Source organism: Equus caballus, chromosome 1, assembly GCF_041296265.1.
Source record: "Equus caballus isolate H_3958 breed thoroughbred chromosome 1, TB-T2T, whole genome shotgun sequence".
NCBI classification, from domain to species: Eukaryota; Metazoa; Chordata; class Mammalia; order Perissodactyla; family Equidae; genus Equus; species Equus caballus.
This window is the reverse complement of record NC_091684.1, coordinates 12971978-12988536: the sequence shown is the minus strand read 5'-3', so window position 1 is coordinate 12988536 and position 16559 is coordinate 12971978. Positions and strand designations below refer to the sequence as shown.

At 44.4% G+C, this 16559-nt stretch overlaps 1 protein-coding gene across 7 annotated transcripts in view; it reads left to right on the top strand.

Annotated features, from left to right (window-relative positions):
• The first annotated feature begins 513 nt into the window (after nt 1–513).
• Nucleotides 514–16559, top strand: part of PLPP4 (phospholipid phosphatase 4) — a 125562-nt gene continuing 109516 nt past the window's right edge. For 2 of the 7 annotated variants that reach the window (XR_011436294.1, XM_070259718.1), the window contains exon 1: nt 733–932. Coding sequence is in view for 6 of the 7 variants with exons in the window: in XM_070259718.1 (XP_070115819.1) it covers nt 877–932 (56 nt within the window). In the remaining variant the exon portion in view is untranslated. Of the gene's footprint in view, nt 933–16559 lie in introns of all 7 variants that reach the window. The other 5 variants (XM_023638254.2, XM_070259706.1, XM_023638263.2 and 2 more) reach the window with 5 other exon arrangements.

The following is a 16559-nucleotide window of genomic DNA, read 5'->3' as shown; positions in this document are numbered from 1 at the left end:
CCAGTCTCTTTTTTCACATTTCACACCGCAGCAGTCCAAAGCTGCGGGGGCTGGGAGGGATCCCGTCCCCAGGGGCCACCTGGCGCTGGTGGCATGGCGGGGAGCCAATCTCGCCTTTGCCCTCAGTCTGTGCCAGGACTCTGGAGCCTGACTGACACTTCCCGAGGGCAAAGCGAAGCCTGCGAGTGATCTCGGGGGAACGTCCTAAAAAAAAAACGACTTTCAGGTTGGAAAGGTGGAGGGAGGACAGAAAACGGGAGGGGGGGACGCTGCTCGGCAAGAACAGAGGGTGTGAGGGCGGCCTGGAGTCTAAGAGAATCCCCGAAGCGCTCCTCCACTACAAGCCCACGTGCGTGTGGCAGCAAGCGAGAGACCGGAGGCCGAGCGAGGAGACGCGGAGGGGCCGCGGGCAGAGCCCCAGCGAGCGCGCTGCCCCGGCGCCGAGCCCGGGGGCCGCCCACTGGCGGGGGGCGGGGAGCGGGGAGCGCGCAGGGAGGCGCGGCGGCGGCGGGGCTTCCCCGGGCTTCCCCTCCCCGCGCCGCGGGCGCCCGGCGCGGGTCCAGGGCGCGGGGGCGGCGCCGGCGCGAGGGAGCCGGGAGTCCCGACGCGCCCCCGGCTGGGCGCCGGGACGCGGGGCCGGGAGCGTGGGGAGCGGCCGGCGCGGCGTCCGGGAGCCCCGGGGCCGGAGGCGGGAGGTTTGGGCTGAGCCCTCCCCGCCGCCAGCCCGCCCCAGCCCGGCGCCCGCCTCCCGCCCCCGCCCGCGGCAGGAGCGCGCCTCCCTCGCCGCCCCGGGTCTGGCGAGCCGGCGCCAGCGGAGCTGCGGGAGCCGCGGAGAGCACCAGGCGCCGCCGCCGCTGGAGCTGCTCCGGCCGCACCATGCGGGAGCTGGCCATCGAGATCGGGGTCCGAGCCCTGCTCTTCGGGGTCTTCGTGTAAGTAGTGGCGCGCCGCGCGCGGGGACGCATGGACGCGGGGACCCACGGACCGATCGTCTCTGCGCCCCAACTTTGTTTGCGCCACCGCGTCCCGCTGGGGCCTGGATTCGAGGTCTCCTACCTGCCCAGTGCCCGGGATGTGTCCTGCGGGACCAAGAGAGACCCCCCTCGATCCCCTTCCGGGACCCTGGGCACGACGGGACCTGCGCGCGCCGGGCTGAGACCTGCTCCCGCCACCCCCATCGTGCCGGGGAGCGGGTCCGGCAGTCGCTCGGGTCCCCTCGCCTGCGGCTTTCGTCCGCTCCGCACTACCTGCCCGGGGATTCAAGGCTGCTCCCTGGACGCGGACGCGCACCCTGGGGAAGTTTCTCTTTGTGTGATCTTCGAGCCCGCTGTTTGCAATCTTTGCCTCTGGTCCCATCTCCCATTGCCCACCCCTGCCTAGGCCAGGGCCAGGCTCGGTCTCCTGCCGTGTCTCTGGCTTTGGCGCCGGGGGTCCTGGTGAGCGTTTTCCCAGGAGGCATTTGCGGTACTTCTCCAGCTGGAAAACTGTTGCTGCGGAGGCTCTGGAAGTCGGGGTGGGGTGGGGGGCGCAGCCTGGGATGTGGGCTCCATACGCCCTGGAGCTCTACGCGGAATCCATGTCCGCTTAGGGTGCAGGCGGAGACTCTATGGGGGCAGCACCGAAATGCCCCGGGCTCTGAGCGGCTGGTACCTGGAAATAGCGATCTTGGAAAGAGGAGGGGGCCCTGGCGCAGCTTCTTTCAAAGATGTCTGAGCCCCATGGCGCCCCGGGGACCCGCTGCCCACCTGCCTCCCACGGCCCCAAGCAGCAGGGAGCTGTGGCGTCTCTGTCATTCAGATCCAAGCCCAGAACACCAGCTTAGACCCACTCCACAGCCCCCTGTGATCTGTCACCTAGGCGCCCACACCTCCACTTTTCCCTCCGTTAGCCGGTCAGGTTTTCTCTCCCCCTCTGCCCATGGCTGTTTTCAGACACATGTAAAATATTAAAGTTGCATGAACTTGCTGGATTCGTCGGGTTTTTTTTGTCTTTTTGAAAAGCCCACTGAGCCGTTCCAAAGAGGAGGCCCCTCTCTGGATTTCTGCCCCAAATCCGGAGTCATTGATGGCAGGTGGGAGGCTGTGAGATGACTTCTGTTCCGTGCAGCCAGGATGCACACATGGAAAGAAATGCCCTTTCTTGCATGTTTTCTTTACTAGGGATTAAATTCATCCAGAGTATTTATTCACGCCATCAGAAAGGGCCGTCATCTCCCCCAGATGCAGGCAAGCCCCCTCTCCCAGCTTTGACTAAACACTAGTGTTATTCAGTGGGAAGAAGGAACGAGAACAACTTGAGTTGGGTCTTGATGCATTTGGGAAAACAGAAAACACTTTCCCCGCTGCTCACGCTATTTCTCTGCGTTTAGAATATAGGTTAAAACTAGTGATTGCCGTGTGATCAGATGGGGTCTGTTTTCAGTTGGCAGATAGGCCAAGCCCCATTAATTATTATGTGATAGAAATGATAAAATAGTGTTCAGTGTGTCGTAGAATTTGACGTTTGTGGGGTGAGCGTTTGTGTGAGTAATGCTGAAATAGAGTGGGGGAGGCTCTTAGGCTGCCTGGTTTGATTGCTGCTGGGAATTGTCAGATAAAAAAAGGGTCCAAAAGTATGTAAATATTTATACTGTTTTCCGATTTCGCTTCAACTATCCCTGCAAACATTTACAAGATGTTTACAAATATATAATGGTCTGTGCAGTGGATTTGAAAATCTGACAATTACCGTTCTCTGTGCTTCTTGCTTCCTCTAAGGATGTTGTATAAAAACCAGACGGGCAGTTTATATTCTTTTCTCCAAACTTCCCCTTTGTGTTAATTACTTAATTGGGGATCTGCTGTCACCCAAAGAGAAATGCTTGGGCATTGATGGCATTTTTGGATGATTTCCTGCTTTCATATCAAATTGGGAATATTAACAGTATGTCCAACTTGTGGCTCTTTTACCGGCAAAGACCAGCCTTGGTATCAGTGCGAGACTCCCTGCGTGGGAATTTTGGATGCCCAGAGGCAGATAACGACTTCTCCAAGGACCGCTGGGAGCGCGGAGATACAGATGACCGTTTGTTTTCTCAGATAAGCTTCTGGCGAGATGACAGAGGCTGACTTTTCCGGGAAATTTTTGCCAGCACTGATGTGATGGCAAGATTCAGTGGCTTGTACCCACCTCTGCTCATGAAACTGGTGGTTTCAGCAGCAGGGCATCCCCTGGGTAGGTGTAGAAAGTCCCTCTGGACAAGCTGAATCCAGTTTCTTTGCTGCTGGGTCCAACATAACTGACATAATTCATCATGAGGTTCTGCTTGGTATTTCTACCCTATTTCTCAGGATAAGAGAATAGTCTTTTTGGGGGGAGTTACTTTACTTCTTTGCAAACTTGTGCCTCTGGGTGAGCATCAGCTGTGGATGCACCTGTTCTCTGACCACATTTGCTCTGCATGAAGGCAGGAATCCCACCACCCGATGCCCATATGCTCCCTTAGGTTCAAAGTTAGGGCTAACGAAATGCATTTTGGACCCATAGGTAGTAGGGATGTAAGCTTTCCTTTGCTGTCTTAAGGAACCAGTTCTCTATTTGTAGACCAGATTTGGTGCTGAGGTTTTCTGATTCAGGATTCCGAGAGGATGCTTTCCCAGCAACCCCCATAGGTCACCCAAGAGGTGCTCTATACCTTTTGGACAATTCTACCTAAGAAGCTCAAATCACTGGGAGGAAAGCTAGTAATGAGTAATGCAAATCAGGGCTGGCACATAAAGTTTAACCTGACAGGAAATAAATTGGTTAGAGGAACCCAGTGTTTAGGAAGAATCAAAGTACCGTGTGTAGCTGTGAGGCTGCATTTAGCGCTGTGAAGCCTGTGGGCCCAGAGGCCCCTTTGCTCTTCCTTCTGGACCGTAGGCAGAGCAGGGAGAGGAGCGCCAGTGTGCTTCCTCCATCCTGCTGCCACCCAAGGCTCCGGCAGAGAGTCTGTGGGCCTTTCTGCAAATGCCAAGCCAGCGCTGGACCTTGTTGAGCAAGCGCATGGAAAGAAGGTGGCCTGTCACAGCCCCACAGATGGCTGGTATATTACTACTACGTTACTTCCACTTTCACTATTATCCCAATACGATAGCTACCAGGTATTGAGAGCTTACTTGCTATGTGCCAGGCACTAATGAAGACGGTCACATATACCATTTAACCCTTATACGCACCCGATGGAGGGGGGATATTGATATTTCTGCTCATGGATGAAGAAACTGAAGCATGGACAGATTAAGGAAATGCCCAAGTCACCAGGCTAATGAGGGCAGATCTCAGATCTAAATCTCGATGCTCTGACTGTCATCTGGACTCTCGTTCACCTTGCTGTACTCCTTTAGAAAAAAATAGCAGCCAGCGTTGGTCAGCCGAGGGCTTACTGTATGCCAAAGGTATTCTGTGGGATTTCTCCTTTAGTCCTTGTCTCACTTGAGGCGGCACTCTTCATTCTCTTCACAAATAAAGAAACCAAGGTGTGAAAAGGTCAAGTAACTTGCCTGAAGGTGCTCAGCTAGCAGGAGGTGTCACCTGGATTCAAACAGGCAATCCACCCCCTGTCCCAAAGCCACCGGCCACTGAGATGGAATGTGTCCTGCCAGGTTTCCAGACTAGAATGAAAGTGACCACATCCTAGAAGCGATCCCCTTATTTGACCTCCCCAGAAGCAAAAGCACGGCCTGGAGTAATGTGTGGGAAGAGATGTCACTCTAGTTCTCAAGTCAGACTCTTAGGATGACACCTCAACAGTGGAGGTGGCAGTTGTGGCTCACGTTCCCTAAGAGATGCGATTAGGGCATGCTCCAGACTTTGAGGGGTCTTTCTTAGGTCTTTGGAGCCCAGAGGGCAAGATGTGGTGAGTAAATTGCTGGTAGGAGCATAAGTGATAGTATTAAAGAACGAGTGGCATGCTCCTTTCTCTCTCAGCTGTTGGCCATTGCCCTCCACAATATCTGTTAAATTGGAAAACCCTTTATTTACAGCATTGCGGAAATGACCCTGGAAATATGATGAGGATCTGAAATGCTGGCTCGGGGAAGGTGATCTGCCTATTTCACTTGTGAGGCTGGGGTCCTCAGCTCCTCCCTCCATCCATCCGTCCCTCCCTCCCTCCTTCTCTCTCTCTCCCTGCCTGTGGCTCCTGGAGGCTCCATGCCTGGGATGTCCCTCCAGGGGCTGTGGGTCTGCTCAGCATGCCGGGCTGCTCAGGTAACAGATTTGCCTCACTGTAGATCAGTCCAGCATCCTTGGTTGAGCTTCCTATGCAGGCGGCCTGTGCCAGGTGCTGGGGATGGTTGGAGAAGGAAAACTGGGGGCCTCCACGGAGCTCACAGTCTGGCAGAGCAAGCACACAGTGCACCATTATTTGCTGTCTTACCCCATGCCATCACTGGTTTTGAAAGTTTTGCCTCCAAACGTTTCTCTTTCATCATTCATCCAGTTGACAGATGCTTGTTTGCGGCACCTTCTAGGTGCCTGCGCTTGTAGGAGTTCTTTCCCTTCATTAGTGAACTTCAGTTGGTGCAATTCCAAACAGACTCAGGGAGCCTTGCTGCTTTAGCTGGTTCAGGTGACTTGCTTGAGGGCGCTGGCTGTCAGGTCGATGTTTGGAATAGTGACAGTAACTAACATCTTTCATTATTGCCCCTAGGATTCCAGTCTAGGACTCCAGGTGGGGGACAGTAGTTGGAGCATAGTGCTCCATTTTACTGAGAAGGAGGGGTTAATTAGTCCTGGGAGGGATGAGAAGGAGGAGACAGGTGCCAGGGAAGCCTGCCCAGAGCTGACAGCTCACCTGAGTCTTGAGCATCCAATGGCAGGTATAGAGGGCCTGGCCCGAGGACATTCCTGCAGATGGAGTGTCCTAGAGCAAAATCCTGGAGGCCCGGAGGCACATTTTGGGTGGGAATCAGGTCACCAGGTGTGACTTCAGCAGAGAGTGTGGGTTTTGGGAGGGGGTGGTAAGAGTGGCAGGAAATGAACATGGGACAGGAATGTGGAAGCTCTCAGTGCCCTGCTGGGAAGCCTGCCCGCTCCCTTGGAGGCACTAACTGGGGATCCCAGGAGATTTGGAACAAAAAATCACAGTGATCAGATACTTGCCCAGCAGTGTATAATGTACTACCGTGTAATGGAAGACGATGGGCTTTGGAGCTTGACAGGTCTGTGTTTGGGTTTTGACTCTGTGATTAACTAGCAAGTTGCCTGAAATCTCTGAACCTGAGTTTCTCCATGTGGGACATACTTAACTTCATTGGGTTTTATTAGATAAGGTGCTTTAGGTGCCTGTGGTACATATAACAAAAATTAGGTGTCTTCTCTGCACCCGTGACTCCCTCTTCACATACGTAGTGTCTAAGAATGTCGGTGTAGCGAAGTCGTCGTGACCATAGTCTTTGGCATCAGGTTGCTGGGCACTGAATCCTGGCTTTGCTACTTTTCAGCTGTGTGAGCTTTTTGGGAAAGCATTTATCCAGCTTAAGTCCTTCTTTCCCTATCTGTTCGATGGGAATGTTAACAGTATCCATGAATGTAAGGCTGGTGAGTAGAGTATTCAGCTCATTGTGGGTGCTCAGCAAATGGTCATGTTATTATCTTTTTATTGAGATGAGTCCACAATGTACACTAAAGAGAAAAGCCACAGTAGCTAATGATACTTTATGATTTACTACAAGATTTCTATAAAAGAATAAACTCCTTTAAATATATTGCAAATGATTCCTTTTAGCCCCCAAAGTGAGGTATGTACCTTGCCGTGAGTTCGTTCCCTGAGCCGTACCTGCACAGAGCAGCGTGGATGGCTCGCTGTCTGATGGAGGGGCTGATCGCAGCCCTGCAGTGTCTCAGTGGTGACTTCAACTGCTGGCCGTTTACAACAGTGATTCTAGGACATCGAATCAAAAGTGTTATCAGCTTAACTCCGTTAGATAATGTAGATGGAAAATGCTGTGTTCGCATCATTTTCTTCTGAGTTTGTTCATCATACAGCGTTCCGTTGGAAGCCTGGTACAGGGAGTTCTTGTCATCAGACACCCTTTCTGCCCCGATTGGTTCATGCTGGACCAAGTGTGCCCAGTGCTTCTCCCCTCCCTGGAAAGGCTTCTGCCTTGTCATCTGATAAATGGAGCATCCTTCTGTTTGAAATATTATTTGCTGCTGTAAAATGAGTTGACTGCACCCAGAATTCTGAACATTGATGATGTTTTTCCACAGGAAGATAAATGCTTATAACCCTACAAAAGGAGATGGTTAGTTTTATAAGTTGTGGCTAAAGTTATCTCAATTACTTATAAAGATTATGCCTTTTATGACCCACACAAGGCTCATAAAAGCTCCCAGCCTCTATTTTTCTGTGATAGTGTTTTTAAATATGAAAATCATCTTAGTAATATTGCTTCGGTAAAAATTATAACATTGGTGTTCTGTGGATGAATTAGAGACGCTGGTTCACAGTGAGGAGGTGAATTCATACCGGACCATGCCCGCCAGTGTGTCCTCCTCATTCAGCTAAAGGCTCAAAGGTGTTAAGGAGGGGCTTGGAGATGCCCGGGACGGGCGAACAGGAAGCTGAGACTGTGGGGCGGCTTCATCACAGTCTTTCAGTGTGTGACTGTGAAAAATTGTCCCGCAGATGTGAGGGACTAGCTGTTATTCTGTCTCCACTGAAGACAAGGGAAGAAGAAACGGGGTCAGAATCTGCTGGAGCATTTAGGTTGGTTTTCAGAAAGGTAGCAGTCTGCCAATCAATGCCAGACGTTTCTTTCTGCTCTACCAGCGGGTTTTAAAAATCTGTTTTTATTGAAGGATTCTTTTGAATCAAATGAAATTGCTATTTGACTATTTTGACCTACAAAAACGGGAATTTAGTTTAAACTAAACATAACATACACAAAGTCTACGATTCATAACTGTACAACTGCCCAGAATACCCTCTCCCTGCCAGTCCCCCTCCACCACCCCTGAGGGTCTCCCCCACCCTGACTTCTAACACCATTTTTGAACTCCGTGTAGATGGAATCGTGCAGCGTGCACTCCTGTGTGTGTCAGTGGAATCATACAGTGTGCTGTTGTGTGTGTGACTTTTTGTTCGGTGTTTTTTTGAGATTCATCTGTGTTGGGCACAGTTGTAGTTTGTTAATTGTCACTGTTGTAGAGCATTTCGTTGTGTGATTGTACCTCTTTAATTACTCATTTTACTCTTTATCGATGTTTGGATTATTTACTGCTTTTGCCTATTAAGCATGATACTGCTATTGTTTTCTAGTGAACATATTTTGAATTTCTGTTGAGTATAAACCTAGGAGTGGAAATGCTGGGTTATTCATCTGAGGTTTTTAAAGAAGGATTTGGCTTCTCTTGGTCCAGCTATAATTCTGAAAGAGAGGTCTAGTCTGTATGCTGCTTTAATCCAGATCTGTTGAACAGCTACTTTGTGTAAAGCGGCGGTGGGCCTGGCGAATGACTCGAGGAAGCCCAGAGCTGGGTCTCCACGCTGCAGGAGGGCGGGTCGTGTGGCACCGTGGTCCACTTGTAGGCACTGACTGCTGAGTGTAAAGATGTGCCCTGGCTTCCTCCTCTGTAAGATCGAAACTACAATGTCACCTCCGGGGGGGCTGTAAAGATGAAGGGCTGTAATGTGTGACAGGTGCCTAGTTCAAAGCTGGCACATAGTGGGCATCAAAGTACTGCCCTTTCCTTCCTTCCTCTCCCTTCCCTCTGGTGGGGAGGTGGAGATCTGGATCAATCAGAAGATTCATGATTTCACAATGTAATAACAATGCGAGTGCAGTTCTGAGTACCACAGGAGAGCTGAGTCTTGAACTAGGATTTAGAAAGTTGGGGGAAGGCATTCTAAATAGTTGTCCAAGAAGCCTCTGGGAAAAAGAAATGGCCAATGTGTATATATGGGTAGGTATCTTTTAATTGACCTATGCCTCCACCTTGGGTATAGGTAAGAAGGGAGGTGGAGGAAGGAAAGGAGACAAGCTTTAACACTCAGTCCGTGACAGCTTTGTACCAGGCAGCTGTCACATGTTCAACGATTTAATCTTTGTAACCCACCAGGAGGTGATATTGGCGTCCTCGTTTACAGAGTTAAGAGTTAATGCTCCTCATATACAAAGAGCTCTTACCAATCAATAAGAAAAGAGAAGAGCTCTTCAAAAGAAAAATGGGCAGTGGATAGGAACAGGGAACTAATAAATACAAGTAACTTCAAAACACCTTTAAATGTGTGATTTCCATAGAGATGCAATATATGCATCTGAAAACGACGAAATAATATTAAGTGTAGATTTGCACAAGCTTTTTATGTGCTGTAGTGAAGGAATGTGCAGCCATTGAAATTAGTTATATAGATAACTGTTGACTTGGGAAGATATCCATAAACTGTCGTTGAGAGATGAAAAGCAGGTTACAAAAGTGAGATAATGCTACTTTCATGTGGTAAGGTAATAAAATCAGTTTGTGTCTGTGTCTGTAAGAAAAATAGCCATAAAGATACACAGTGACATCTTAATGGTTATTTCAGGCTGATGGGATTATATAATATTTGCCTTTTTCTTTATACTGTTTATTGTCTAAGTTATCTTACAGTAAACATTTATTACTTTCATATCTAATCAGAAAAATCAATATAGACGTTTCCCATTATGGGGGGAAAAAGGGAAGCTAAAGAAATATCCTTAGTTAGAACTCTGGATGATTCTTTTGTGATTGCTTTAGAAATATCTGAAGTGGGAATGTGTTAAAAATCAACCTTTCTATGTTTTATATCAACTAACATTTAAAGAAAAGTCAGGAAGTAAGGATTAACACCCAGGATGTGCAGGGTTTTGGTGAAACAGACATGATGAGATGCTGCAGGTGGAGTTGTAAATGGACACAACCCTTTCGAAGAGCAATATTGCAGCTCAAAAAAGCTGCAAAATTATTCCTGCCCTTTGGCTTAGGATCTTTTGAAAAAAATCTGTTGAAGCGCTAATGTAAGAAATGCCAAAATCCTCATGTATAAAAATGTTCATTGCAGTTTTCCATACAAAGCAAACATATTTGTCAAATCAAAATAAAAACTCAAATGGCCATTTGAACAATGGTTTGATGAATTATGGACACAAAGAGACTACTATATAGCCGCTAAAATAATCCTTTTGAAAATCATGAAGAAACATGGTGAATTTTGTGATGTAATAGTTAAGGAAAAAAGCACTATACAACAATATATCTCAGAATTACAACTGTTTGAAATATGTCTGATGTGGGCAAATATTAGAAAGAATTACACAAAAGTGAATGTGATGGGAATGAATGTGTTTCCCCTCACTTAAAAATTGTTTGAAGATTATGAAATAATTGTAAAAAATAAAATAATACAAAAAGTATGTCTTCCTAAACTCCTTCCCTTTTCTCTGCCAATTCCATTGCTTTCACTTTTTTGAAGTTGAACTCTTAAACACACTCACATATATAACTAAGAACACATTTTATCTACAGTTTAAAATTTTTTACTTATCTTGGCAGTGTTTTCTGTCTCTATAGATCTACTTGATTCTTTTTGCTGGTCCTGCGGTGTTCCGTTGTAGTAACCTACTCATGGATTTTAGGGTGTTTTCATTTATTGCTATAACAAGCAATATTGCAAGTCTGCATGCATTGCAGTGCACTTGTTCAAGTATTGCTGTGATAAACTTTTGCAAATGAAATTTCTTGGTTAAAGGCCACATGTATTTTAAATTCTGATGGACACTGTCCAACTGTTTACCCAAAGGGCTACACATACATTCTACCAACAGTATGTGAAGGTGTCTGTTTTTTGATGTCACTGCCAATAATGGATGTTATTAATGTTTTATATTTATATCATGGGAGGGAATGTAACATTTATATCTCTTCACTTGTGTATTGGTAGTTTGTGGGGTTTTTTTTTAGTGAAATAACTGTCATTTCCCTTTATCCTTGCTTTTATTGGATCTTTAAATTTGTCTTATCGACGTGTAGGAGTGCTTTATGCTTTATAGATATTAATCTTTTCTTTCATATGTTGCAAATATTTCTTTCATGTCTGTGGTTGACTTTCAGGTTTCTTTGCAATTTCTATTATTGTGCATGCTTTAGTTTTTATGTAGTTAAATCTATCAATCTTTTTCTTTATGGTTTCGTAGTTTTTGTCCTATTTAGAAAGTCCTTTCTCATCTAAAACAGAAATATTCTTCTGTATTGCCTACCGTTTTATGCTTTCATTTTTAAATTTCAATTCTTTAGCATATTAGAAATTTATTTTTTAATTTATGGAGTTTGGTAGAGAATTTAACTTTTTTCTTGCATATGGTTTGTCAATTATGAAATAGACATTATTTTCTCGGTGATGCCTTTATTAGATACAAATTTCCATAAGTCCGTGGGGTTGCAAGTGGATTCTCTTCTGATGATCTGTTTGCCTGTTGTGGCTTAATGTAAAGGTTTTGTAGTATATTTAGCTATCTGGGGGGAAATGGCCCCTTCTCCCTGCGAATGGGGTCTATATAGCTCACTGGTTAAGCCTGCAGGCTCCAGAGCCAGGAGGCCTGGGTTCGAAGCACAAATGTGCTCTTTACCAGTGATGTGAACGGGGCAGGTTGCTTTATCTCTGCACTTCAGTTGCCTAGTCTTAAATATGGGGATAATGTGGATAATGATCGTGCTAAAATAGTTTCATTACATTGAGAACAGAGACTGTGGCTTGTGTGATTTCCATGTTTTATAGTTTGTTATGATTTTTCTGTATGGCCACATACATAGTTAGTTTTTTGTAAATTTATATAGCTTGAACATAATGAATAGTTGTTGTTTGGTGGGTACAAAGCTCTAAATATAATAAAGCAAGTTAGCTGTGCTATTTAAATCCTCTATGGTCTCGTTCTTTTAAATTCACTCGTTTTAATTGGTCCTTTTTAATGTGAACATATGCTAGCTCTGTCAAACTAGGGTAATTAAGGCATTCACTTTTTTTTTTGAGACAACTAATATTTATCATTTGCTGCCACCTTATTCTCTGTTTTCTTTTTGTGGTACTGCATTTTGATGTATTTTTTCCTCTCTTTTTACTTTTTTGCTTTTAGCTGAATAGCTCAAGTTTTCTTTGCTACCATCCTTTTTTTCCATTAGTGATTCAGAAGTGAAAATTTCTGTCTCCATTTCTAGTTAGTGTTCCTAAGTTTTATCTCCTTCTGGCAAACCTTTTATCTTTATGAAGTTTCCATCTTTGTGTTAATGTTCCTTATCTTGAAGTCTGCTTTATCTAATATTAATAGATAGCTACATTATCTTTCTTGAAACTAAAGTCTGAACAGAATATGTTTTTCAATCCTTTTATTTTCAACCTATCTGTATTTTTATGTTTAATGTATGTCTCTTGTAAACAGCATTTAGTTGTGCCTTTTAATTTTAGCCAACTGGCCAATCTCTGCTATTTAATTGGAGTGATTAAACCATTTATAGTTAATGCAATTATTGATATGGTTGGGTTAAATCTGCCGCCATGTTATTTGTTTTCTATTTGTCTCATCTGTTCTTTGTCCCTCTTTTTCTGTCTTCTTTTAGATTAATCAAATACTTGTTAGTTTTACGTTTTATCTTCTTTATTATATTTTTTGCTACACCTCTTAAAAAATTTCTTTAGGGGGCCGGCCCCATGGCGGAGTGGTTGGGTTCTCATGCTCCACTTTGGTGGCCCAGGGTTTCACCAGTTCGGATCCTGGGTGCGGACATGGCACCACTCATCAGGCCACGCTGAGGTGGCATCCCACATGCCACAACTACAAGGACCCACAACTAAAAATACACAACTATGTACCGGGGGGCTTTGGGGAGAAAAAAGGAAAAATAAAATCTTTAAAAAAAATTTTTTTTAGTAGTTTCTCTGGAGATTACAATATGCATTTTTTACTTATCACCATTAAGTCAATATTATACCATTTCGCAAACAATGTAAAAATCTTGTGACAGCATAATTTCACTTCTTCCCTCATGCCATTGGTACATTGTCATAGATTTCACTTCTACATGTAAGGTCCATAGAACATTTAAATTATTTTTGTCTTAAGCAGGCAATACAATTTTACAGAAATTAAATTTTTAAAAAATATTTACCCACACATTTGCTGTTTCCAATGCTCTTTCCTTTTAGGATTCTATCCCTTCTGCCTGAAGAACTTCCTTTAGCTTTTCTTAATAGTACAGGTTTGATAGAAATGAATTGTCTTGGCTTTTGTTTTATTGGAATTGTCCTTATTTTGTCTTTATTTTTTAATTTAATTTAATTTTTTTGAGGAAGATTAGCCCTGAGCTAACTTCTGCCAATCCTCCTCTTTTTGCTGAGGAAGACTGGCCCTGAGCTAACATCCATGCCGATCTTCCTCTACTTTATCTGTGGGACGCCTACCACAGCATGGCTTGCCAAGCGATGCCGTGTCTGCACCCGGGATCCAAACCGGCAAACCCTGGGCCGCTGAGAAGCGGAACGTGGGTCCTTAACCGCGGCACCACCGAGCTGGCCCCTGTCTTTATTTTTGAAAGATATTTTTGTTCGATATAGAATTTGAGGTTGACAGTTTTCTTTCAGCACTTGAGAGATATCTTTGAATTGTATTGTGGATCCCATTATTTCCGATGAGAAGTCAGCTGCCGCTGGTATTGTTGCTTCCCTGAATGTCATGCGTTTTTCCCTTTGGCTGCTTTTAAGACTTTCTCTATCTTTGGTTTCAGCAGTTTGACTATGATGTATCTAGGTTTGTCTCATTTGTATTTTTTCTGCTTGGGTTCATGGAGAGTTTTGGAGGTATGGTTTGATGCCTTTCATCAATTAAATATTCTTAAAACATTATTTTTTTAAATATTTATTCTGCCCCATCCTCTCTTTCTTCTCCTTTTGGTTCTTCAATTACACATGTGTTGGAAGCTTGATGGTGTTCCACAAGTCCTGGATTCTCTGTTCTGTTTTTTTTAAATCCTTTTCCTCCCTGTGGATCAGTTTAAGATAATTTCTATTGACTTGTCTTAAAATTCACTTATTCTTTATTCTACTTTGTCTATTCTGATGGTAAGCCCATGCAATAAATGTTTTATTTCAGATGTTCATTTTTTCAGCTCTAGAATTTCCATTTGGTTTTTTTTTTTTTTAGAGTTTCAGTTTCTCTGTTATGTTTTCCACCTGTTCATCCATTCTCTTCATCTTTCCTTGTAATCTCTTAACATATTTATAATAGAAAGTTCTTTTCTGCTAGTTCCAACATCGGGGTGGTTTTTTTCTGTTGATTATGGGTCACATTTTCCTGCTTCCTTGCACGTATAGTAATATTTTATTGTATATTTGACATGGTGAATCATACATTGGGGAGATTCTGGATTGCTCTCGTCCTCTAGAGAGTGTTGTGTTTCGTTCTTGCGTGCAGTTAGTGACTAGTGTGCTGCTGGGTCACCTCAGTCCTTCCAAGGCTGGATCTGGGGTGTGCTTGGGTGAGTCTCATTTGGCTTTGCCTGTGATCTTAGGTGCAAACTTTAGTCCTGGGAGGTGCTTTTCACTCCTATGGTTTGGCCCTCCTGAGGTTTCAGTAGAAAGTCTGACTTGGAGAAATCAATTCCACACTCTTATCTCCTAGCCTTGGCTAGCCGCTGGAACCTCTGCTTCACTCTTCAACTGTGGCCGTTACTTTCCATTGGAGCCTTTGGAGTCTTGTCTTGTGCAGCCAATGCTCTGAAGGAAATTTGTACACAGAATTTTGGGTTTCCCTCCTCTGGGTACCCTCCTTTCCAGGAAGGTTTCTCCTTTGTTGTATTATCCATTATTTTATTCCCATCTACTTTATCTTTTTCATAATTTTCCCCTTATTCTGCTTTGCTTATGGTACTCCTGAGGCTCTTCAGCCTGGCTGTGGATTTGTTTATGTGTTTGTTCTCTTCAGTGGTGTTTTGAGAGGGAAGAGAGACAAAAGGCATGTGTTCAGTCAGCGATCTTGAACTAGATTTCTCTTTGGAAAGATTTTTCAAAATTCTTTTGACTCAATGTTTACATTTTTTAATGTAATTAAATGTAATTATAAAATTATATTTTAAAAAATCCATTGATTCTTACTTTCGCCCATGAATATTGTTAGGGTTTTCTGAGTCATCATTCAGGTGGTGTCTTCTTTGCCTATCTAAAATCCTACCTGTTTTTTAAGACTTGGCTCAGAATTTGCTTTTCTGTGATATCTTGTCTAAGCATATCAGCCCTGAGTAAATGCATATAATACTGGCGACAGAGTTATGTAGATGTCTCACATTTATCTCATTTTCTTAAATGATGAAATACTGGGTTCCTGAATGTGTTGTGATTTAATTTAGTCCTGTGGACCAGTGAAAAGATTTTCAATCATGTAATTAGAACATACTCAATTGGATTTTAAAAATATGAATGTTGTTTATGAAAAATCACACGAAACAGAGATACTTTGCTTTGCTTTTTCCTGACACAAAATATCCTTTTCTTGTTTGCTAAAAGTAGCCAACTATGGTTGTTTGGCTCCAGGGATGATGATGATGATAATGATGATAAAGATATTGATAGTAATAACTAACATTTTGAGCACTTAATATATGCCAGGTGGTGTCTTATGGCAATTTTCTCCTTAAATCTTCAAATAACCCTATGAGGTAGGAATTTTGTAATTCTTCATATTTTTGGATGAGAAATGCAAGACTTAGAGAGGTTAAAGAAGTCGGCTAGTTTCACAGAGTTAATAAGTGAGATGAGAATACTCTCAGTGAAAAATTTAAATTGAGTGTTTTATGTGTTGGAACAATTTCCAGCAGACTTGGGTAAGGAGGGGAAGGGAGGGGACTGGGAGTGAGGCTCTCTGATAATTAAATGACCCCAAAAACCTCAGTGAAATCATGGACATGAAGGGGATTGACACACACTGAGCAAATGGAACCTTGACATTTTACCAGAAGGCACCACAGAGTGAATTATATTCCACCCAGTGTCTGACCTGGGAGAGTCTCTAGGCATTGTCTCATCTGTCTCCCCTTCCTTTTTTTTTTTTTTTTTTTTCCAGAGAACCTTCCTCAGATCCTTCTTGTTCAGCAGCAGAGCTGAGCCCAGAACCTCAGTCTCTTGACCCCACAGGCTGCTGTAGCATGTGACCTCTTCTGCCCTAATAACGTGTAGGTTCTGCACCTTTGGGTTGTCCTTTCCCCATCCTGTTAGGATCACTTGACTGCATCTGTGTTTCGAGACAGCCTCTGTGGGGCAGTCAGCCCGGAGAGCTACTTTTTATCAAAACTCACTGTTGCTCAAAAGGAAGTCATTTGACCGACATCTTCCCATTTTTCCCCATCACTTCCAGTTATAAGGTGAATAAGTTCTGGAAATCTAATGTACAGCATGGTGATTGTAATTAACAATACTATATTATTTATTTGAAAGTTACTAAGAGAGTAAATCTGGAGTGTTCTCATCACAAAAAAGACATAATGGTTACGTGACATGATGGAGGTTAACACCGCGGTGGTAATCATTTTGC